Here is a 23772-nt window from a genome sequence, read left to right on the forward strand (position 1 = left end):
ATTTAAGTTCAAGCCACCGCATTGATAAATCTAGACAGAAATTTGATATAATTGTTTCCTTTCGTTCAAAATAGATTTAAGTGATGAAGTTTGGGGACGAACTTTGAGTAACCATTAGTTTTGATCTTTATAAATTCTTTTCTAACCTAAACCTGCTATTGTGAGTGTGGTAACTGCCTGCATTGGTATAGCTACCCCAGGTAGACATTGTTTCGTATGCAGATAGATTACTGTACATGCCTGACTTTGCCATTTCTTTCCCTTTTTGTTTAAGTGTAACCAAACTGACATATTCTGGGCAAAGCCCCACATTTCTCTGCTGGTCCCATGACTGTTAGGCATGGCAAAACGGCATTTCATATCTAAATCAGGGTTGTCCTGTCACCATTATTTCTTCAGCAATAATTGCATTGTTTTACTTAGTAACCCTCTAAGTAGAATCCATACCTCATAGTCTTAACAAAGCACATCGTGCCAGAAATTGGACAAATGGTTCTTCATGAACCTAGAGATCCATTTTGGATTCTGAGCTTTTAAACTCTAAACAAAATGTGTTTTTTAATACAACTCTCTCTCTTTTTGTAGATACTAATCCACTCAATTATATTAAAAACAATTTTTTATTAAGGCCTTTCTTATGCTAATGTGCTTGTTAGTTGAATAACAATTTGGTGCCATCTTATGGTCATAAAGAAAATACTAAAATGCCTTGAAAACATGCTTTTCTTCATCACATCTGCATCTTAATAGATGTGAATACGAAAAAATTTATTAGGCAGGTCTTTCAAAATACATATATTTTTAAAGATTTTTATTTATTTATTTATTCATAGAGACACAGAGAGAGAGACAGAGACATAGGCAGAGGGAGAAGCAGGCTCCACGCAGGGAACCCGATGTGGGACTCGATCCCGGGCCCCCAGGATCACACCCTGGGCTGCAGGCGGCGCTAAACCGCTGTGCCACCGGGGCTGCCCAGGTCTTTCAAAATATTATCCTTGGAGCCCATTTATAGCAGGCCCCAACCAAATAGATGATTGTAAAAATTATTTGCTTGATAGGAAAGACATGAAAAACTTTGTATTTAAGCATTAATAAATCAGTTTTAGGGAGTTACAAATGAATTATGTTTTCATGTTTCTCATATTCAATACGGTTATATAATAGGATTGCATTAGAATTTGTGACTGTATTTATGGAGTAGGTCTGGATGGCACATGATTTAGTTAGATGTGTTGCAAATTAGGGAAACATTTTAATACTTCCCTACATGGGCTGTTGATTTAATTTGGGGATTGACAAACTAAATCAGTCTGCTGCTGGATTTGTAAATAAAGTTGTATTAGAACACAGTTATGTACATTCATTTATGTATTATTTATTACTGCTTCATGCCACAACAGAAGTGAGTAGTTGTAACAGAGACCATATGGCTCACTAAACCTAAAGTTTCTGGCCTTTTACAGAAAAAGGTTGCCTATTCCTATAGATACTCAAAAAGAGGAAAATAGGCCCATCCACTGCATTCAGTAGACTAGACAGGAAGTGGCACCAATTTTCTCTACCTTCCAGTGTCCCAACAGGATGTTATCTCTGGGATGGATGAACTTGATACCAGATTTAATGTCAGTGACTCAGCTCTAAGTCTCTGCCCAAGGCTCCTATATGGAGGAAGTCAGAGAGTCTTAGTCTGTTCTCAGAACATTATCATCAACAGGGAGGACATGCCAGTTGTTATTGGTTCCACCTTATCACCAAGGCTTCTTGTTTTTATAATGAATGGGTAGAGTGTTCTGATCTGCTTTCCCATCTGAGTTATGCTCCTTATCATACATAGAAGAGAAATGAGGGCTCTCTCTCATTGGCTGTTTCTTCCTAACACAAACACAGAAGCAAGCTTAATTTGAGTAGGCTTTTTTATGTTATTCTGTTTAGGGAAGACAAAGTTTAGTAATAGTACAAACCAGAATATCCTATCAGCACAATCTTAAGGCAAAATGCTCTCTTGTATTTTCTCAGAATATAATGTTCCAAACCAGAATATATTTGCATAGTGTTTATTATATTTCTAAGGTAAAATTGCAATAATATTTCTCAGTGGATTCCTCTGACAAACCACCCTTGGCTGACTGTCAGACTTACAACTTTATGAAATTATAATTATTATTATTTTTAATATTTTATTTATTTATTCATGAGAAACAGAGAGAGAGAGAGAGGCAGAGACACAGGCAGAGGGAGAAGCAGGCTCCATGCAGGGAGCCTGACGTGGGACTCAATGTTGGGGCTCCAGGATCAGGCCCTGGGCTGAAGGCAGGCGCTAAACCGCTGAGCCACCCAGGCTGCCCATAAATTATAATTATTATAATAGGGTCGGTTTCTTTAGTTTGTCTTTTAAAAAAGTTAGTGGGGTGCCCATGTGGCTCGGTTGAGCATCCACTCTTGATTTTGGCTCAGGTTGTTATCAGGGTCATAAGATTGAGCCCCGTGTCAGGCTCCATGCTCAGTGCAGAGTCTGCTTGAGACATTCTTTATCTCTTAATTCTCTTCTGCCCGTCACCCCAGGCAGGCTCTTTCTCTCTTTCAAGTAAGTAAACAAACAAATGAAATCTTAAAAAAATGACTGTTCACGTACATATGAGAGCTTGAAGGACTACAGTACTTTGTGATTGGAAACTTGGGCTTATGGATATCACCATTCTCAGATGTCAACAACAAGGGCCTTCTCAACCCACCATTTTTACCTCTTATTTTCCATACTTTCTTGGGACAAGACAAGGAAACATCAGAAGCTTGCTCTCTTGATGCCATCCTTTCTAGAGGCATCAACTCTTACCTCTCTCTGGTCATAAAATAGTACAACATACTCATTGGAGATTTTTTTTTAAGATTTTATTTATTCATGAGAGACACAGAGAGGCAGAGACATAGGCAGAGGGAGAAGCAGGCTTCCTGCAGGGAGCCTGATGTGGGACTTGATCCCGGCTCTTCAGGATCAGGCCCTGGGCTGAAGATGGTGCTAAACTGCTGAGCCACTGGGACTGCCCTCATTGGAGATGTTTTTAAATAGAAGACAAAGGGGGGCACCTGGGCGGCTTGGTCAGGTAAGTATCTGTCTTGGGCTCAGATCATGATCCCAGGGTCCTGGGATTGAACCTCAGCGGGGAGTCTGCTTGTTCCTCTCCCTCTGCCCCTTTTCCCCCCACTTGTGCTGGCTCACTTTCACTCATGCACTCTCAAATAAATCTTTAAAAATAAATAAATAGAAGAAGAGGAAAACACTTTATAATCTCAACACTCAAAGGTTTTAACCTAGGCTTCAGGCATATCCAGCTGCCCAGCAGATGTTTCTACTTAAGTGCCTAAAAGATATATTCTAACAACATATCCATAACAGAATCCCAAGTTCCTCAACTTCCCAACCACACCTCATCCTACGGAAATGAATGGCAACTGAATAGAAAATCTGAAGACAGAGGGTTCCTGCCAGTATTTTATGAAGACATAAAAATGCTGTTATCACCATAGCAATTTTAACAATATAGCAATTCTCAATGGCACATTTACAAACACCATTTTTTTTTTTCAGAGTGATGTGATAAATATTTACTCAAAAAAGAGTTTCCGCATTACAGCAAGTTCTTCCAACAGGTGGATTGATCCACATAACCTCTCTTTTATCATGAAATACAGTTTATTATTCTGTATCCGTGTTAGCAAGCATTGAGATAATAGACAGTAGACTTTGTTTTCCCTGTCAACATCCTTTGTTTTGTTTTGTTTTGTTTTTGTTTTTGTTTTTTTTTAAAGATTTTATTTATTCATGAAAGACAGAGAAAGGCAGAGATGTAGGCAGAGGGAGAAGCAGGCTCCAGGCAGGGAGCCTGATGTGGGACTCAATCCTGAGACCACGGGATCATGCCCTGAGCCACACCTAGCCAGGAGCCAGGTGCTCAGCCTGAGCCACCTAGACATCGCCATCAACATCCTTTGATTTATTCTCCCATAATGTGTAACACACATGAATCAGACAGAAGAAGATATAGGGAGAGTAATGCCCAGATAGACACATGGCAGTTTTTCAAGAAGAAACAGCACCTCAGTTAATCCTTCAAAAAACCAATTATATTTAAAAACACAGAGACGAGTTTTCCTAGTTTATATGCTAACTTGCATTATGCCATAATTTTTTCATAAATGATTCAGTCATAAATGATCAAAAACTCAATGTTGATATATTCTGATCAGCTTTTTTTTTTAAAAAAACTGAAACATTCCTAGGTGTTTCCTGACCCTGATGACCAATGAGATACATTATACACAGAAATCTCCCAAGTGTCTCCAAAGTCATTAGAAAATTATTTAAAATACGTGTGTATACGTGTACGTACATATGTGTATACATGTACACATATGTATATACATAAATATATAAATATTGAAAGATTCTGCTATTTTAACCAGATACCTAAAATGTTATCAAGACTGGTTAGGAATAAAAGTGATGTGATGGCATGTGCATTGCAACATGTTCATGTGAAATTTGATTTTTTTTTTTCCCTGAAAACTAGATCCAGTGAAACAAGCTGGAAATGTTTTTCCATGTATTACCTCATTTATCTGTTTTTCCCATCTTAACAGACTGTACGTGGCCTGGTTCAGTCATGCCTTTGAATTTGAAAACGTTCCTCAACATGAGGTCCTCTTAGAATTTCTATATTTGGATGAACTTGGATTTTAGCAAATTTCAGACCTGGAAAGAAATACTGAAGCAGCTTACCGTATATGGTTTAGAAAGCTGTTGCTGAAAGTGGGGAGGCATCTTTTTAAAACTACTTCCCAAAATATTTAATTTCAAATTGATACAAGATGCAAAATCACTTTTAGCTGTTGACTGAATGCATCAATGTGTAAGACACTTAAAGTGTACCAAGTACCCTATATCCACCTCACTAAAAATACAAGGTTGATCTGTTTGGAGTCAGATACTAGTGAGAGTTGTCTTTTTACAGAAGTGAAATTATTTTTTCTAGTCTTGGGGGTGACTACTTTCTGGGTGCTGTTCGTGGATTGATGGTGTGCCAGCCAGCCAAATAACATGTGCTAGAGAGTGGTACCCAGTGAACTCTGGAAAGCTCACTAAAGGGGGAAATTTGCTTTGGCCTCCTTAGGATTATGGGAGTAAGGCCAGTATATAACCCTGGCAGTTGTAGGAAAAGGAAATTCATAGGAAGTGGTCTTATCTGCTACTAATTTTTTCCTTTTTTTTCAAATAATTTTTTAAAAGATTTTATAATTTGAGAGAGAGAGCGCACAAGCAGGGGATGTGGCAGAAGGAGAGGGAGAATCAGGCTTCCCGCTGAGCAGGGAGGATGTGGGGCTCCATCCTAGAACTGGGAGATCATGACATGAGCTGAAGGCAGACGCTTAACCGACTGAGCCACCCAGGTGCCCAATTTTTTCCTTTCTTTAAACATACCCAGAGCTCTTCAATTGGATTTTAAAAACAATACAGTAGAGTCCTTGATAATAAGAAAAAATGGCAAGGAAGTGCATATACCCACAGGGATAGTTCCTTCTGGTCTTTTTTCATTATTTTCTAAGGTTGAACTTGGCTGCCTATTCACATTCTCTTGGCACTTTGCCTTTTAGTGTGGTTTAGCCAGCCAACTCTGCTGAAGTTGTTTTAATGTTTTCATGTTCTTGCCCTTCCCATGTTAGCCCATATTTGGTGGTGTTGATCTCCTTGTCTCTGTAAAATTTCTGCATTAGCTCTAGTAACCACTGGTGTCATGGTCTGATCTTTCTGCCCAGCCCCCTCTCTCTCCTCCTCAGATCCCTTGCTTTGCTTTTGGTGTGGGTGCTTTGCTCTTGTGTGGTTGTAACAGTATTGGCTGGCATTCCTTACATATTTCTAGTGCCAGGCACTGGATGATGTAACTTAATAGTACATGTCAGTTTGTCTTTATGTAACAATTTGAACTACTTTGATCCCCTATGTTACAGATAGGGTAACTGAGGCATAGTCATTATTTTATGCACAAAAGAAAAGATAATCTTAAAACGTTTCTACTTAGAAAGGTCTTTATCTTCTAAAATTATAATTTGAATTAGAAATCTAAACTTAAATACTAAAACTAATTTGAATTTTTTGTCATGATCAATCATCTTGAAAAGCCTTTAGAGTTTATAGTTACAGGATATATAAATTAAACTTTCTAGGTCTAGGTATCTCAAAAAGGGCTTGTCTAAATGAAGTTCAAGTAACTTTATTACAACTAGATAGAACAGGATTGTATTGTAGTGTTTTTCTCTGTCCAACCTTATTACTAAAATTTATTCATTTTAAAAACTATCCAGAGTCCCTTTGGTACTTAAACTGCTATTTGGAGACTTACATTTCCAAAGCCTCAGGTGAGCTTTCATTAGCTAGAATTGAATCAGAAAAAGCAAGACCTAAAGACTTGTGAAAAATAGGAAACAAATTTTCCAAATAGAATATGGAATTTGTAACCTTCTACAGAGGTGTTTCCATGGCCCAAGGATGTCCTCTGAATTACATCCCTGTCTAGTAAAACCCAAGCTCAGAGCCAAATCTGAGAATCTTGTGATTTAACCTCTCCTCATCCTGGTGACTGCTGTCTCTTTATTGAGCATTCAGTCTGCACTTTGCCATTTTGTGGCTGACAGATTGCTTTATAAAATGTCCTTGTTATTTCATTATGTGTTGTCTTCCCCCAAGCAGCTTACCTAAATATGACTTTGGGGATCAGGTACTATGTCGTATTTCTTTGGTAAACCCCTCAGATACCTTGGAGTGCCTATGACCTCTCACTTATATATCCAAGAGAAGATCTATAATTGGATGAGGTAACTCCATAATTGTCAGAGTAAAAGCTAATGAGCATTGTTAGATTCTAACTCCTTCTCTAAAAGGATGAGTAATTCAAGTGAATGGCTCTGATTGCAATGGCTAGAGAAGGGAATCTGATTTCGGTGTCTACTGAAGGAGGGTCCCTTTGCTTGAAAAACTCCTTTTAATGAAAGAAAAAAAAAAGATGAGTGATAAAACTCAGTTGACTTTTGTTTAAACTTTGTAGCCCATACACTCTTCAGTTTGGTGCCTATCAAGCCAGATACTTGCCAAAGTGGAAGTAGAAATGATTTTTCATGCAAGGCTGGTGGTTTGCAAAAGCAGTGTTAATAATAAAGCCAGGAAGTAAGAGACTCATATTGGTGTAATTTCCACATTGGCCCCCAACTGCAGGAATCAAGAAAAAGAGAATTTTTATATAACAAAGGACTTAATGTGCTGGTAGTCCCCATTAGATCTACAATTGGAAAAACACATATCAAAAATAGAACATATGACTGCTTTATTGATTTTTTTTTTTTTTTTTTTTTGGATAACCATCTCTTTAGAAACATAAAAAGAACTTTGGTACAGACCCCCAGGCGCTCCTCCTAAAATAAACAAAAATTTCCTTATTTCAAGAACTCTTTATTTGAAACAGAAGCCAGTCTTTAGGGCTGAAAACTTTAGAAACAAGTAAGATTGTGTTTTTTCCAGTCAGCACTTGGAAAGTGTGATGCTGGGCTTACTCCCTAGTATGGTTCCCAGAAGGAATGTGGAAAGACTTGTCTGCCAGATGTTGGGAACTGAACATAGGCCTGTTCAGTTAAGCTTACATGGCAGCTTAAAACCATGTTTAGGGTTCTCACTGATGGAATATAGAATATAACATTGAGAGAGTACAGTTCAAGAAAAGAACACAATTTGCATGAGTGCAAATAAAACAAAGGCTGGGAATCTACCTTCAGATCTTCTAGATCTTGCCCAATTAGATTCATTCCACTTGCTTGTTATTTTCAAGTTATTTATTTGGAACTGACCAGCACCTTCACAATTCTGTTGGTATTTATAATTTTAGTAGCCTCTAGTGTGTTCCAGAGCAGTGCCTTTCAAAGTCTTTCGACTGCAATCCACAATAAGAAATATATTTTGCATAACCGTTTAATATGTGATATGCATGTCTGATGATTTCCACTTAAAAATGCTGGTTATGACTCATTAATTTCATATCCCATTAATGGGTCAATTCCCGCAGACCTAAGATTCTGGTATTGCTGCATAGATCACTAATATTCTAACTTCTTCATAGTGTTTCCTCCTTTTCCTCTATCTAGGAGCTCAGGATGCTATTGCTTCATTTGTTGGAGCCATACAGTTTCAACTTTTGCTTTAAAACCTGGAGCATAAAAAAAAAAACAACAAAAAACAAACAAACAAAAAAACAAAACCTGGAGCATATAAAGTATTCTTCAAGCCTGCCATGGTCTCATTTCCCTAGTACTTAAAGGTGTTTGCTTTCTGTCTGGTTCCCTCACTTTTCTCTCCCGAAGCCTCAGACCTTTCAGAATAAAGGATGAAGAGGAAACAGTTGAGAAAAAAATGTTTTGAAATGATAATAACCCAGTTCCTGCTTATAGGAAATAATTGAAATAAGATTTCTATTCGTTTTGGAAACATAGGTGGCTGAATTGCTGCAAAGGAAAGGTTACAGATTTATATTAATGTCCGGAAATGGAACGTAAGAAGTACAAACATGTTTTTAAGTGCGTTTAAGAAAATACAGAAGTTTCTTGAAATCAGGTTGTATTTATTAAAAGCAGAATACAAAATACCTTGGGACTCAAAGGTTGCCTCTTAAAATGTTTATCCCCTAACAGATTCTAAATAAAACAGTTAATCATTTCAAGGGGGAGCTAACAGAAGTTTTAAGGATTATAATTCTGGTTGCAGACTGAGTTTATTCAAGCTCCGAGACCTCAATATGTTCCTCCAAGTTTTCAACCATTAATAGCCCAAACCGATTGCTTCCCTCATACCAGCATCTAGTGTCTGAGGTGGTTCCCACTCTGTTTTTTGACCAGCTGGTACCGTGTCTCTTTTGCCTTTTTTTTTTTGAATTTGATTTACCCTTTGGTAGGAATAATTCAGCAGGGGCATATGACCTTGTGGCATTAAACAGATGTTCATATAGTTGCTTTGCTTCAGGGCACATGCTCAGGAGACTCTCTACAGAAGTTGATGTTAGCAGCTGCTGGCATAGTCCATGCACCAGGCTTCCACTATACAGTCTGTTCAACAGGAGAGAAAAGTGCTAGTAAAGCATAGGTTCAGTGCAAAGACAATGATCATTAACATGGCTTCAACAAATGCAGCTAACCACTGAGAACTATTCTTGCTTCTGTAGAGTTATTACTAAAATTACTTAAGAAAAATCTGTTCCTTGAAGGAAGGAACTGAGTTGTTATTACAAACTTGGCTGGTGATATCTAAAAACTTTTTATCAACAAATTAAATGAGAGATGCTTTGCTGCTTCTACAACCAGCCAAAGTTGAGCAGACCTCTTAACACTTCAAAGAAAAGGAATTAAATATGTTTGATAAACTAAAATAGGCATTCTCTTGAAACATGAGAAAATTTAGTGGCATCTTTTGCAAGGTCACTGACTCACACGTACTGAAAACCTACTTTAGAAATTGAAGATGAGTTTAACTGGAAGCCACAAATTTTATAACTTAATGCCAGATGATCAACTGGTGCCTTAGCAACTGATGCAAGACCATCATTTAATCAGGTTAAGATCATCATTTAAAAAGCTCTAGTAATGCTGAGATACCAGAATAGTCCTGCTGAAGTTATTATGAAGAGAACTATTTGGTCTTGTTTTTCTCTGTTCTGTTGTAAAGGGATTTGTGGTAGTTAGGATCCACTCAAGAATCACCTAAACTATTTAAGGAAGGCATAAAAAAATCCATAGGTCAAAGGCCAATTAATCTTACTTGGTAGAAGGTCCTAGGGTTAGCTCAGATATTAGGCCCAGGGATGTATTAACACTACTTACTGCTTAGGAAGCTTTATACCTTAAAACATTTAGTCATACTGGCATATTTTATATGCCTCCATACATACATCACTCATTTATTTGACAAATATTAAAGTACTTACTGTATGTTAGGCACCAGGGCTACAAAAGTAAATAAAATAGCTAAGTCCCTGTCCTCACAGTGTTCACATTCAAGTAGAGAGAGACAAAGCAGATCTATAATCTCAGCTCCATTTGCTAACAATCTCCCCTTTATCTTCCTCCCTCCCTCTAGGATCTCCTGGATAGACAATCACCAGGATATCCCAATCCACTGAATGTGGCACTTTTTCACTGGCTCACACACTACTGCTACCCTTCCTTTCTTACCCAGCTTCAATTCCATAATCAAACATAATCACTTACTGGCATACAGGCTGCCTTTCCCTTCTTCATACTTATCTGGCAAAACAAAAACCCTAGACAAAGTTCACTGAAGTGTCTTAGTGGTCAAACTCACCTGAAAAAAAGCTCCATTACAACAGATTTTTTTTTTTTTTAATATTTTGTTCATTACACCCTGGCATAAAGTAGGCATTTAATAAATATTTGAATGAGTATGTGAACTGTATGCCAAGTGGTAAGAAATGCAATTAAAAAATCCAAGAGTAGTAGAACTAGTGTGACTGGAGTAGAGAGTAGTATTCCAGGAGGGTAATCAGAAAAAGCCTTATAAAGTGATATGTGAACAAAGACCTGAGAGAAATGAAGGAACAAGTTCTATAGCTTTTTATGGGACTTTTTAAAATCTTTGATCTAATCACAGAAACTTTGAGAATATGGAAAAAAATTAGTATTTCTCCTGTTTCCAGTTCTTCAGCTATAATAGTGATCTAAGACCAATTACACTAAGATTAATTTTTTAAACATAGCTTATATGCTTTAAGTATAAATAAAAGTATTTACTTCTGTGTGCAGCCATCTGAACTAGTTTCCCGTGGTGCTTACCGAGTTAGGTCTGGTTCCGGGAGAGGAGTGGACAGCAGCTGATTGAGATACATCCCCATCTGCAGACAGCACTGCCACTGACAGAAGATGTGAGCTGTGTCTAAGTCCAGTCTCGTGCCCGGCCGCGTCTGCTCCTTCACTCTTTGGAACTCTTCATACAACATCCTAGCACCATCCTCCCGCAGATCTTCCTTATCTAGACAAAGAAACAACCCAAGGGCAGTATTTCCAAAAACACTGTATAGCCTGTAATTTTCTCTCTATATAGAACTTTGAATTCCATAAGGAAAAAAAAATTAGTTTAAATAACCAAACTGCTTTTCTCTTCTGGCTCTTTACTATTTTCACGTCAATGTAAAAGCCTTGCTGTATAAACTGAAATATTTATACTGAAATGCCTTTTTAATGACGACCTAACTTTACTCAACCCCAAATTATTTATTTTTCCTTAAAACAGTATCTCTTCCCCTGGTCTACCACCTGACCTTAAACACATCTGCATCTGAACTCTCCAAGCCCTAAATCTGTCTCTCTGAAAAATACAAATTACTATTAAATATCATTCTCCTCACTGTTCTTGTTCACTAACTTTCCTTCCATGGAGGCCTCTATGCTATAGTGCACTTATACAGCCTCTGTGTTTAAAGCACACTTTAACTTCTGCTTTATGAGAGGAAAACAAAAGCATAACTCAGTGAGAGTATGGTCAGTCATCTACTTCACATAGTAGAGGTGAAGAAGCAAGAAACAACAACCCTAGGAAATGAGTGTAGTGTGTGTTCAGCTGTAAGTTTCTGCAGGTCTGCTTGTGCAGGGAGGTGCAAAATGACACTGGACCAACTTGAAAGTAATAAAAAGGAGGCCCACCTTTTACCAATTAGCGAGCAGCAAGGCACTGAGCCTGCCTGGGTGCGGGGTCCACAATTCCTAAAAGAAAAGAAACAGACCCTTGACGTGCCCCTTCTGTTGGACTCAGGTAAACACCTAACAGGCTTGTTCTTTGAGAATATTCTTAAACTACATTCATTATTTATTATTCAATGGGAGGAAATACCCTAAACTTGTGTCTTAACTAGTAGTGGGCCTTAAGTTGGCTATCCCTTCTGACAACTACTCTCACACTTGGGGTGTCCTGGAATCTATGCTGGTTCACTCTTTCATTTAACTTACTTTAAAAAGTAAACTCCAGAGTAGTATTACCCACCAGAACTTCCAGCGATGATGGGAATGTTCTGTATCTCTGCTGTCCAATTCGGCCTCCTCTAGCCACATGTGGCTACTGAGCACTTGAAACGTGGCTGGTGTCAAGGAGGAGCTGAAGTTTTAATGTTAATAGCCACACATAACTAATGGCCATTAGATATTATCACTGCTCTGGAGTGTGATAATGATTATACATGTCTAGATAAAGTGTTACAGCATTCATAATCCTTTAATTCCACTAGAGAATTGAAGTGCTCCAATGCATCGTCAAATACTTCACCTGATAAATCTAAATTGCCTTAAAGTGTATTTCTCTAATAGGAAAGTTACTATTTCTACCATCACTAACACACTAATTGAAACTTAACAGTGGAGAAAAAGTAAAAAAACAGCACAAGTACAAATGTTGATATGGTTGTAGGTATTCCGAAGTTTCACGAATGGACAATTCTAAATCAGTTTTTAGTGATGATGTTGCCACTGTATTGACAGGGATAGGGTACATGGAATACAGAGTGTAATTGGCACATTACACATTCACACTTCATAGATGAAAGCATTAGGTGCCACAGGGCATGTGGGATTAGGCAGTGGCAGCACATTTTCACTGCTGTGCCCTTATAATCAAGTTCTGCAGCACAGAGCCTGACACACAGAAGTGCTCAAAAATATTTGCCAGTGAATGAATGATATTTCGGTGCCTCCATTCCTAAGTTGTGGATATAACTGATGGGAGTAAATAATCCAAGAATATTTCTTTGTTTAAACTTACGATTACATGCAAGTAACATGCAGATATATATTGGAATTTCCAGATACCTACCAGGGCTGTTGATTATGGCATGCAAGGGCCCCATCAGCATCCCTAGCAGTAAGGCCTGGAGGTGATGTAGCTTTGCCTTGCCCTCTGTGTGCTGCAACCAATAGCAACTGACAGAAATGGGCAGCTTCAATGAAGAAGGGATTGGTTCCAGGATGGTCTGTTTCACCTTCAGAGTTTCTAACAGAAGTATCTGACGTTTGGCCAACGAGAGCTGAAAATACATACCAAACATCCTGCAAGTTACTTTGGGGAATGTCTTTGGTGTTTTTTTTTCTTTTTTTCCTACTCTGAAGAGACTTAAATGCAAATGAATTGTCTGTCAGTTTCTTATCTTCCTATGGAAAGAAATCAGCAACATTCAAAGCATTTAAAACACTGGGTGCTTAATAAATATGGTTGAATGGCTATATTGTCTACCCCCACTACACAGCCCTTGCTCATGATATTCCATCTTCCATGTAGGCTGGTGAACATTTTCAGTGCATGTATCACTTGGGAAGCTTATTAAAATATTCAGTCCTCAGGTCCCAACCCCTGAATTTTGATTCAGTAAATATGAGAGGAACCCAGGAATCTGCATTTTAACTATTCTGCTTTGAGACACAAAGATGTATTTTCAACCTTACTCTTACTTGCCAGTGAATATTGAGACCCTGCCTTCTTCATGATGCCATTACTGATCACTTCCAGAAGGCAAACATAGATTATATGCACCCTTTGTGGCATATACAGCCTTCTATTTGGGTCCTGTCTCTTGTCCCTACCCAGGTGAATGTTTTATTATCTTTGTTTTCCCACACAGGGATTATTCCAGGGTGGCTGCTTGTAGGTGAGAGAAACATTCAAGGGAGATAGTAAGATTTAAGGACTACCTGTATCGTGTTTACAATAAAACTCCATACTCACTTTTACTCCATGCTTTAGAGTGTACTTCAAATAAAAGGAAGTTAATAGCTATGAGGGTTTCAGGCCTCTTGAATTAACTTTACCTTAATGAATCTTAAGAACCATAAGGGACCTAATAGGCCACATATTTCTACAAATAAGGAAATTAGGACTATTAAAAGGGCACCTCTAGAAGGACTTTTTATGATCAAACTTTACGGAAAAAAAAAAACAAAAACAAAAAACAAAAAACAGTTGTATTCCTAATGTCTGCATGCAGCCGGAAAAGGATTTCTTAACTTTCTGAAAGGATGAAATATTTCTCCGTTATCTAAAACCGAGTTTGTAGTCAATCATTGTGTTGTGTTGACAGCTGGGAATGGACCTGTTAACCTGAAATAAAACACATCATAATTGGCAAAGTAGTTTCATCACTGATGTGTGAGAGTATTAAATATAATTTATAAACACTGGTTTTAAAATTTTGATACTAGGGATACCTGGGTGGCGCAGCGGTTTGGCGCCTGCCTTTGGCCCAGGGCGCGATCCTGGAGACCCGGGATCGAATCCCACATCGGGCTCCCGGTGCATGGAGCCTGCTTCTCCCTCTGCCTGTGTCTCTGCCTCTCTCTCTCTCTCTGTGACTATCATAAATAAATAAAGATTTAAAAAAAAAATGTTTTAAAAAAAATAATAAAATAAAATTTTGATACTGTGATAAACTTTAGAATTAGAAATATTTAAAATGCTTTACAGTATAATCACTCCTTATGGGAAGTAACAATTAATTTACTTAAATATAAAGTAAAACAAACTCTTCTTTATTATCTCAACTGGTAGGAAAACATACCAAGTAAAGCTAAGGAAATACATAAGCTAAGGAATTCTTTTCTGAGATCTAATGCTTAAATTTTTGAATTCCCTAGCCAAGTTACAACTTTTATGAACAAAGAGTTTGGGCTTTGACTTTAGAGGTGTTCTGTCTCTCACTACCTGTACAGCACTGGGCAAGTTTCTGAGTGTTTCTACAGTCATTCTGATTATCTGTACATGGGCATTATAATGAATTACACAAGATGTTTTATGGAACCCACTAGTTCTTAGCCCTTCCAAAAGAGGAACTACAAAAACAAAAGAGGAACTAGTCTGCTCACAGCCCTTAAATCTGGTTAGGTTTTATCCCATATGACCACAACTCTCCCTTATCCCAAGGGGAAGGAAACTACAAGCCTGTAGAAGAAAATCCACAGGGAAACAGACACCCAGAGAGAGTGGTCGTGGCACTGCCTTACTCCCAAAGAATAATCCACTTCCATCTCCTTATGATTAACCTCTCATGGTTAGCTTGAATGGAGCTCTATCCATTGCAACTAACAATCAAAATGAAAACCCTACCCTATCTGGTTACTGTGGAAATTAAATAACTATAAAAGTTTCTATTACAATAGCTGGCACAAGGCATATAAAGTGTTACTAACTCGAATAGATAACTATCATAAAATATCTATTCATATACTGCATTTGTCTTTGGAATCACATTTGCACCTGATACCATTTAGAATTATCATGGGCTAATTAGAGCTAGTAACACTGAGCTAAATACAGAATTGATTAATTTATGCCAAGAGAAAGCTGAAAGATCTCACCACACAGAATTTCACTTTACTCTGAATACAGGTAAGTGATGAGAACACTTGTCATCTCCACTTAGCAAGGAGTATAATCAGCATGCTATACTCATTGACTCAACTGGATTTTCATATGAAGAAGTACCCTATCCCTATGTCACACCATACACAAAAAATCAGTTGTAGATAGATCATAGATCTAAATATGAAAGGCAAAAAAAAAACCCTGTCATGACCTTGAATGGTAATTTTCTAAGTAGGTCACAGAAGTGATAACCATAGCACTATATTGGGACGCCTGGGTAGCTCAATGGTTGAGTGTCTGCCTTTGGCTTAGGGCGTGATTCTAGAGTCCCAGGACTGAGTCCCACATCTGGCTTCCTGGATGGAGCCTGCTTCTCCTTCTGCCTATGTCTCTGCCTCTCTCCCTTTGTGTCTCTTATGATAAATAAAATCTGAAAAAAAAATTGGGCTATATTAAGAACTTCTGTTCATCAAAACATACTAGAGTGAAAATCTACGGAATCTGAGAGTCTATTCACATGTTATTTGGCAAAAGATGTGTGTATAGAAATAAGCCAATAGGAAAATGAGCAATAGAGTTTGAACAGAAAATTATATAACAGAATAGTGAAACAGCCAATGGACACATAAAAAGTGCTCAAATAAGTCATTAGAGAAATGCAATTAACACCTACCAAATTGGCAAAAATGATGCCACTATACAACCATCAGAATAGCTAAAAAAATTTTTTTAAGGATAAAAAACACCAAGTGTTCACATGAGTGTAAATTAAGAGGAACCTTCATAATCTGCTGGTGGGAATACTAACTGGTTAAATCACCTTGCAAGACCATTTGGCAATATATCTTGTAAACTGAACATATGCATATCTTCTAACAATTCCACTCCTAGTAATATATACAATAGAAATGTGTCCATATTATCTATAGATGATAGGCACTGGAATGTTCATAGCACTATTCATAATTGCCCAAACTGCTAACTACCGAAATGTCTATCACCTGCAAAATGGAAAAATCAACTGTGGTATATTCCCACAATGTAATAATACACAGCAATAAGAAATAAATGATCTATAGCTTCTCACAGTGATATGAATTTCAGAAACATCGTGTTGAATAAAAAGCCAGACGAATTCGTACTGTATGATTCCATTTTTATAAAATATGCAAACAGTTAAAACTATTCAATGTTGTTAAAGGTCTGGATAGTGATTATAGGAGGTGGGAGAGGAGGTACTGGAACCAGACATTAGGGAAAACTGTTGGGGTACTGATAATGTGTCTTCATCTGGGTGTGCTTTACATGGAGGTGTCAAGTTGGTGAAAATTCATCAAGCTGTTCAATCATCTGTGTTCTTTGTGTACATACTCAGGGAGGGATGAATTGCAAAGAGGCAAGGGGAAACTTTTAGGAGTGATGCATATATTCATTATTTTAATTGCAGGATGGATTCACAGATGGAAACATACATCAAACTCATCAAAGCTTACGCTTTAAATATGGGCACTTTACTGTACTCATTTCTCAATAAAGCCATAAAAAAAGTTTTAAAAACTCTCCCACATAGCACCATTTATGTTGTGAGGAGAAATGTAATTTCAACAAAACATCATCATTTAAAATGTTGCTAATTTCAATTTTATTGGTATGGGTGAAGGTTTCATAAATTCCTTCTATTTGGAATTTGACCTATGCTCAACTTTCTAATCTATAACCCTAGAAACGTAAAATTAGCTATGTTACTTACATGGTAAAAATAACTCTTGTAAAATTGCATCTAGATTTGAACTATAAATGAACTGTAAACACCAGATAGGGACATCATATCACAGGGCTTCCCTGAGTGCAGTGACTTGTAATTAGGCATGGCCCTTGCAGGGAGCTTGGAAGCTATGTTTATGGAATTGTTACAAAAAATGAGGGGAAGGCGGCCAGTGAGACTTTAATTGGGATATAATTCACATGTTATAAAATTCACCCTTTTAAAGTGATTTTAGTAAATTTATAAGCTTGTGCAACCATCACTAATTCCAGAACATCTCAGCAGCCCCCAAAAGAAACCCCGTTCCCATTAGCAGTCATTCCTCATTGCCAAGGAGGCACTGGTACCCATCTGATGTGGAGCTCATTTCCTCCTGTCTGAGTTGGCACTAATGAGATTAAAGAGGTTAGTCCCTCATCAGTGTAGGTCAGGTATTGCATTTGGGGCTTGATAATGCCTTAGGGGGGCGGGGGGGGGGATGGCGCTGTCTGGTGCATTTTAAGATATTTACCAGTATGCTAGGCCTATTCCCACTAGATGCCAATACCAACACCCTTCCCCTTCAACCTGCGTACTGCTAATCGAAAGTGTCTCCTGACATTGCCAAATGTCCCCTGTGGAAGGTAGGGGAACAAAATAATTCCAGTGGAGAACCAGTAGTGTAGACTGTTGCAAAAACTCCCAAAGGAAAGGAAAGCCTGATTCAAACCTGCTGGGAAGGTATGGTTGCTGTCCTACATGCTTGAGTAAACTGGTACCAGGAAAGGTCTAGGCTAAGTCTCCTGAATCTGAATATTAGGTGGATTTAAGAAAACTCTCAATAGGCACTGCAATTGGTATTGTAAATTTATATGCATTTAATTTGTAAATTTAATTGTATTAGCATAAGCAATTTCATATTTATAATTTTTTTTGAGAGAGTGCAAGCACAAGTATAAGAGCATAGGGGTGGGGAGGGGCGGAGGGTGAGGTAGAGGGCAAGGGAGAGAATCTTGAGCAGGCTCCATGCCCAGCACAGAGCGCTACTTGGGGCTCAATCTCAGGATCCTGAGATCATAACCTGAGCTGAAATCAAGAATCAGATGCTTACCCTACTGAGCCACATAGGTGCCCCTCTCTATTTATAATTTTTAACATATTTGTGTAATATTACAAACAACAAAATAAACACTGGGATCCAAAAATGGTTTTACCTTGAAAAGTGGGTTGGTCTGAGAGTTACTCAGGTTTTAACAACACTGAGTTATGCTAAGAATCATGTTTTCAATATCAAGCTAATTATCATGATCCCATAAACCTAAATCCTAAAAAAAAAAAAACGTCCTCATTGAGAAAAATGAAAAATTAGGCCCAAGGATCAGTATTAATCTTGTTAATTGAAATCTGATGCAGTCTAATATATTAGTTATGCCTATGATCAATGCCTTCAGGCACACTTTGTTTTGCAGCTCAGAATTTGATCCTTTTCCTTTTTTTCTAAAGGCACATAACCCCAATTTATTAAGTATCAACAAAGTAGTTGTAATAACTGCAAAATAACACAGACTACTGAAGTAGAGTGCAAGTGGCAATCTGGAGCTAAAAGACCTGGGTTTCAGTCCTAGCACTGCAACTCTCTGGCTGAGATATTACATAGTAACCCACTTTGAATCCTAGTTTTCTCAGCTATGAAATGGGGGGAATAGAGCAACCAACCTCATTTGGTTATATTAAGAGAGATAATATGTGTGAAAGGACCTGTAAAGTACTTTACAAATACTAGATTAGTGTTGCAAACACTTACCTCAGTCAATTTGCTTAAGTCAGAATGATCCTTGGGCAGTTCTACTGCATTAACAGTTGATGTTTTGATATTTTTATTAATCCTTTCCACTTCACTGAAAGCTAGAGGCTGAGAAGGCAATGCATTCCAGGATGTATTTTCCAGATGTGGAGAAGCATTCAGAAGAAGCCCATAAATGATTTGCCGGATGGGCAGAGATATTCTGTGGGCATTTGGCTGCTGCATATTTTCTACCTGTGTGTGCAGAATGGTCCGTCTTAGCACCAAAGCATCACTGATGAAAGGAGAGAGCTGGCCTTTGGCCAAAGCCTCTAATACCCATTCGGGTAAATCCAGATTCAAGGCTGCTGGACAAGCATAAGTACCATACTGGAAAAAGTCTTGCAGCTCCACCTGAGATTGCTGGTATTCTTCCATGGAACAGCAGAGAATTTCCTTAACATTTTCACGATCCTTTTTTGGGAGATATTTCAGAACATTATCGAGTGCTTCAGTAGGGTCAGCAAAATGAGATAACCAATTCAGAAGTCCCAGAACTCGGTGGTGTCTCCTCCCCTTAGAACTGGTAGCTCCAAGAGGAAGACGCACTTTACTTAAAAATGTCTCTATGATGGGTAGATTAATATGATCGTTTCCACACAGCACCGCAAAAAGAGGTAGTAGAGATTTATTCATGTTGCTGAAGTGATGGCACAATGCATCAAGGGAAAAGCATTTGGCAGGGATATAGCAGTCTTGTGTGCCTTTGATAGTGTTCACATTTCTCCACTGAAAGCTATTTAAGGGGCAAAACCCCGATTTTAGGTCAAAGATGCAAAAGTCACTATCTGATGATAATACAGGGCAATTCCAATGATTAGCCAGTGTCATAATGTCCCGATCTGCCTCTGAGAAGCACTGAACAAAAGACACTTGTAGCTTGATCAAAACCTGTATGAATGCTTCCCGGATGAGTAAAGGACACACATACCCACCCCCACCAACAGAAAGGGAATGAGCCATCTGGATCTTCTCCCTAGCTCGATCCTTTAAAGTTTTAAGTTTTTTATCGGAAATATCACATCCTCCATCTAATACAACATATGGACAGATATTACAAGCCAACAGTGATTCAAAGAATTTTTGTGCAACATCTGCAAAAGAATCATAGTCTCCTCCATACCGAAGTTCCAAGTTTGAGTTGAAGCAGAGCCGGTGGAAGAGAGCGTAGCCATCAATGACAATTTTTGTGTCTCTTAACTTCAAATCAGTGAAGAACTCATTACTATGATCTTCCACAAAGCTCATTAGTCCTCGAATACCCATGATGACTGTCTGAAGAATTGCCTGTTTAAAACAGCAGAACACACTTTCAACTAATGCTGCTTAATGGGGACCAAGTCTTAATTTCCAACACCACAAACCAACAGCAAATGTTATGAACAGCTCTTTAAACAGAACATATTAGGTGTTAGCCTCTCAATTCTTACCTAGATGCTCAAGTAACACCACCTAGCTGAGTGCCTTCTCATTCTCTTTTGCTTTCCCCATGTGTGACAAGGCACAAATGCAATGGTTTCATGGAGTTTAATCTCTGGATAGGGTGGAGGCTGTTGATTCTAAAAGAAAATCAGTTAAAGCCCATTACTGACATACTAACAGAGCCTACTGCGGGCTCTGGTATCGAAACATAACAGTCATCACCTTGCAACAATATTTTTGCGGGGTCAAGATAAAAAAGTCCTAAGCTATAAAAATGATACCCTCTCACTCTTATAACTAACGAACCAGAGAGTACCGGGCTTCAGTTAACGAAAGTGTGTAGGGTCAATGATACCCATCCAGTTTTTCTTTATTGATAATCAGTCTAGGAATTTCGTTTAGGCCTTGGCTTGTGGTCAGTCCCATCTTAACTGGCATATAGTTTTGAGTAAGGAAAATTACTGCTACATGCATGCAGGAACTCCCCAGCTTCACCCTAACTAGAGGTTCTTTCCATCTTCTTGCAATTGCATATCTGGCTCAGGGACCAAGAATATCGCTCCCTCTCTGGCTAATTGAAATCACAGAGTGTGTGTTACTAGCTTTCCCTTTGGCCTCCCGCTCCAACAGGGCTCAGCGTGGCACGGTCTTTATTTAAAAACCGTGAGATTTTTATCAACGCCGGATTTCTTTTGCATTGATTTTGATTTTTAATTATACTGCATTAAAATGTGTCTATTTTGATTACAGACTCCTGGGGCACCCCTTGCATTTTGCGCCCACGTCAGTTCACCCCAGTTTTGGCCCTACCCTCCTCAGCACCTTATCTGGTACAGCAGTTATTTATTGACGTCTGTCTTGTAAAGCTTCTGCGGACAGAGGCCGTGGCCACGCCTCCTAAGCTAATCACAGGGCCTCGCAGGAGATGAACAAACGTGTGCTGGGTGGGAGGAAGGCGCACAGAAGGCTTGAGGCCGGTCGTCGAACACAGGCCTTCACACCTCGCTCCACCGCAACCCGCATAACCGGCCACCCGGGCCTGCAGCAGAGCGCACCTGCACCTCCTCCCCGGGGGCCGGCCCTTCCATTAACAGACTGCAGGAGCCACTGCTGGAACCGCCCGCACGTGAGGGTCCGACCTGGGGAGCGGGAACCGGAAGTCTCCGCGTATGACGTCACTGGGAAAGCTCGGGTCCAGGAAGCGGGTGGAGCCGGAGGGCGCGGCGGCACAGGTGCTCCGGGCGGCGGGGCGCGAGGTCGCTCAAGGCAGGCGGGGATGTCAGCTCCGAGATGGCCGCTGCCAGGTTAGGAGAGCCAGGCGGGCCCGACCTGATCGCCTTTCCCCGCCCACCTGGGTCACCGCACACTTCCGCCTCGGGGACCGGCCCCCGGCCGCCTCTCCGCCGCTTCCCAGCATGCCCCACGCTGTCTCCCTGGCAACGGGGCGCAACAGCCTCGGCCCGAGGTCGGGCGGCTCGGCGGGGCTGCTGCACCTACGGGAGACCTGCCCAGCGTCCGTCCCAATTACGGGTGGGGCCGTGGGCACGGCCTGGCGCCGCAGCCCCTCCGCCCTCGGCCCCGAAAGGTATGCGAAAGGGCGGCCCGCGTGGCGCGCCGAGCTCCCCGAAGCCGCGGACGGTGATGGCTTCAGGTCGCCCCAGCGGGGCTCGGCCTCCGGGGGCCTCCGGGGGCCTCCGTGCGCCTCCGTGCCCGCGACCCCTCCGCTTCCCTTGGCTCCTCGCCTCCCACATCCGCTCCCGCCTCCGGAGCAGAAGCCGGCGCCGCCTCCGTATATGTTAGCCCGCTTTGCGAAAATGTAATTTTTTTTAAAAAAAGAAGTTGAGGCAGGGAATGTTCGTTTTACCTTAAGGTTACGGTTTGTCTTTAAGGTTACGGTTCTAGGGCAGCCCGGGGGGCCCGGCGGTTTAGCGCCGCCTTCGGCGCAGGGCGTGACCCTGGAGACCCGGGGTAGGGTCCCACGTCGGGCTCCCTGCAGGGAGCCTGCTACTCCCTCGGCCTGAGCCTCTGCCTCTGTGTGTGTGTGTGTCTCATGAATAAGTAAATAAAATTTAAAAAAAAAAAAAAAAGGTTAGTGTTCCACTTAAGCAGAATCTGGTGTCAGACCTGCTTCCTCTCATTATGACAAGGGAAGGGAACTACTTGACTTGAACCCGTGATGAACACGCTCCTTCCCTTGTCTTTTGCCCCCAACCAGCTCAGTTTGCAGGAGGTAATCTCTCCCCTTCCTCACGGTTCCCATCCGACTTTCTAAGTCTTCTCTTCCCTCTTCTCACCACGCACACTTTTTTTTTTCCTCCCTTGGGCAACAGTGGGTCAGCTGGACGCCTGTTTGCCTTAACAGAATTTGTTGAACCACCTACTACTATATGACAGGAGCCAAGGATACAAAGATACAGAAGGTGTGTGTATCTGGCGCTCAGCTTCATCCACAACCTTCAGGAGGTAGGGACGAGTGAACGTTGACAAAGGAACAGATAGTTCTGGAATCTAGACAACACGGGACCTGCTAGGGTAGCTCTGTGGTTGCACAGAGGAGATTAGTGGAATTGATTACTAAAGGTCACAGGGCTGAGTCCGGGAGTTTGGCAGAAGGGAACCTAGTTCCAAAGTAGTCTGTGGGCCTGGCCAGACTGCTTAGATGACATTGCTGGGTTTAAAATTAAGCTCATTTACAAACAGGAGCCACTGGGAAATTGGACTTCTCAGAACTAGTCTGTCCTTCACTGAATAGGGACCTTTATCTCGTCCCTAATATAAGGAGAATTACTGGGTCATCTGGAGGGTTCTTTCCTGTTGAAAACTCTATGAGTCCATGTATTTTAATTTGGCCAGAAAGTATCACTTTTGTGGGAGCAGAGAAAGCAAACAAAATACACATCTGGAGGCCTGCTCTCCAGTCATTTTTTTCAGTAGTAGATTTTACTGATATTTTCTGTGATCTTGATAATATGACATAAATTTTTATTCAGGGATTTTGAGGTATGGGCCTCAGCTCTGAAGTTCCCACACAATGCTAATGTTTTAGTATTGTCATGAGCACACAATGATGACTGGTTTCTTCTCCTCCTCCTTTTTCTTAGATTTTATTTTTAGGTAATCTCCACATCCAACATGGGGCTCAAACCCACAGTCCTGAGATCAAGAGTGGCATGCTCTGCCAACTGAGCCAGCCATACATGCTCTCCCCCTTTTTAAAGCTATTTCCTAGAATACATCTTACTGGCATCAGGTAAAACTTAACTGATTAATGCATTATTTCAAGAAGAAAAATGCCTAAATGCCCATTTACTGTTTTGT

The 23772-nt window shown here is 40.0% G+C and overlaps 3 protein-coding genes across 17 annotated transcripts in view; 2 read left to right on the forward strand and 1 right to left on the reverse strand.

The window, feature by feature from the left end:
• Positions 1-14214, forward strand: part of ATP2C1 (ATPase secretory pathway Ca2+ transporting 1) — a 171828-nt gene extending 157614 nt beyond the window's left edge. For 4 of the 6 annotated variants that reach the window (XM_041734117.1, XM_041734122.1, XM_041734121.1 and 1 more), the window contains one exon: positions 10890-11452. In XM_041734117.1, coding sequence (XP_041590051.1) covers positions 10890-10985 — 96 coding nt within the window. In that variant the 3' untranslated portion in view covers positions 10986-11452. Of the gene's footprint in view, positions 1-10851; positions 11453-12899 lie in introns of those variants that run through there. The other 2 variants (XM_041734119.1, XM_041734118.1) reach the window with 2 other exon arrangements.
• ASTE1 (asteroid homolog 1) lies at positions 11632-21684 on the reverse strand. 2 transcript variants are annotated; one of them, XM_041734136.1, is made up of 4 exons: positions 21510-21684; positions 18994-20319; positions 12908-13118; positions 11632-11808 (listed from the first exon to the last, which is right to left on the reverse strand). In XM_041734136.1, the coding sequence occupies exons 1-4, from the start codon at positions 21540-21542 to the stop codon at positions 11759-11761; spliced, it is 1620 nt and encodes a 539-aa protein (XP_041590070.1). In that variant the 5' UTR covers positions 21543-21684; the 3' UTR covers positions 11632-11758. The 2 variants fall into 2 exon arrangements, with proteins under 2 accessions (XP_041590070.1, XP_041590071.1); XM_041734137.1 differs by lacking the exons at positions 11632-11808; positions 12908-13118 and adding an exon at positions 14064-14185.
• NEK11 (NIMA related kinase 11) overlaps positions 21624-23772 on the forward strand; it is a 237473-nt gene continuing 235324 nt past the window's right edge. For 3 of the 9 annotated variants that reach the window (XM_041734124.1, XM_041734125.1, XM_041734130.1), the window contains exon 1: positions 21624-22039. In XM_041734124.1, the coding sequence (XP_041590058.1) occupies positions 21624-22039 (416 nt within the window). Of the gene's footprint in view, positions 22040-22784; positions 22918-22959; positions 23705-23772 lie in introns of those variants that run through there. The other 6 variants (XM_041734131.1, XM_041734126.1, XM_041734128.1 and 3 more) reach the window with 6 other exon arrangements.

Source organism: Vulpes lagopus, chromosome 19 (genome assembly GCF_018345385.1).
Source record: "Vulpes lagopus strain Blue_001 chromosome 19, ASM1834538v1, whole genome shotgun sequence".
NCBI lineage: Eukaryota > Metazoa > Chordata > Mammalia > Carnivora > Canidae > Vulpes > Vulpes lagopus.

Excerpts from the sequence above, each read along its gene's own strand:
- ASTE1 (XM_041734136.1), bottom strand. The coding sequence starts at position 21,542 with ATGGAAGGGCCGGCCCCCGGGGAGGAGGTGCAG. Across the intron at positions 20,320-21,509 it reads CCCCCGGGGAGGAGGTGCAG|GCAATTCTTCAGACAGTCAT; the intron begins GTGCGCTCTGCT and ends TGTTTTAAACAG. Across the intron at positions 13,119-18,993 it reads ACTTAAGCAAATTGACTGAG|CTCTCGTTGGCCAAACGTCA; the intron begins GTAAGTGTTTGC and ends ATGTATTTTCAG.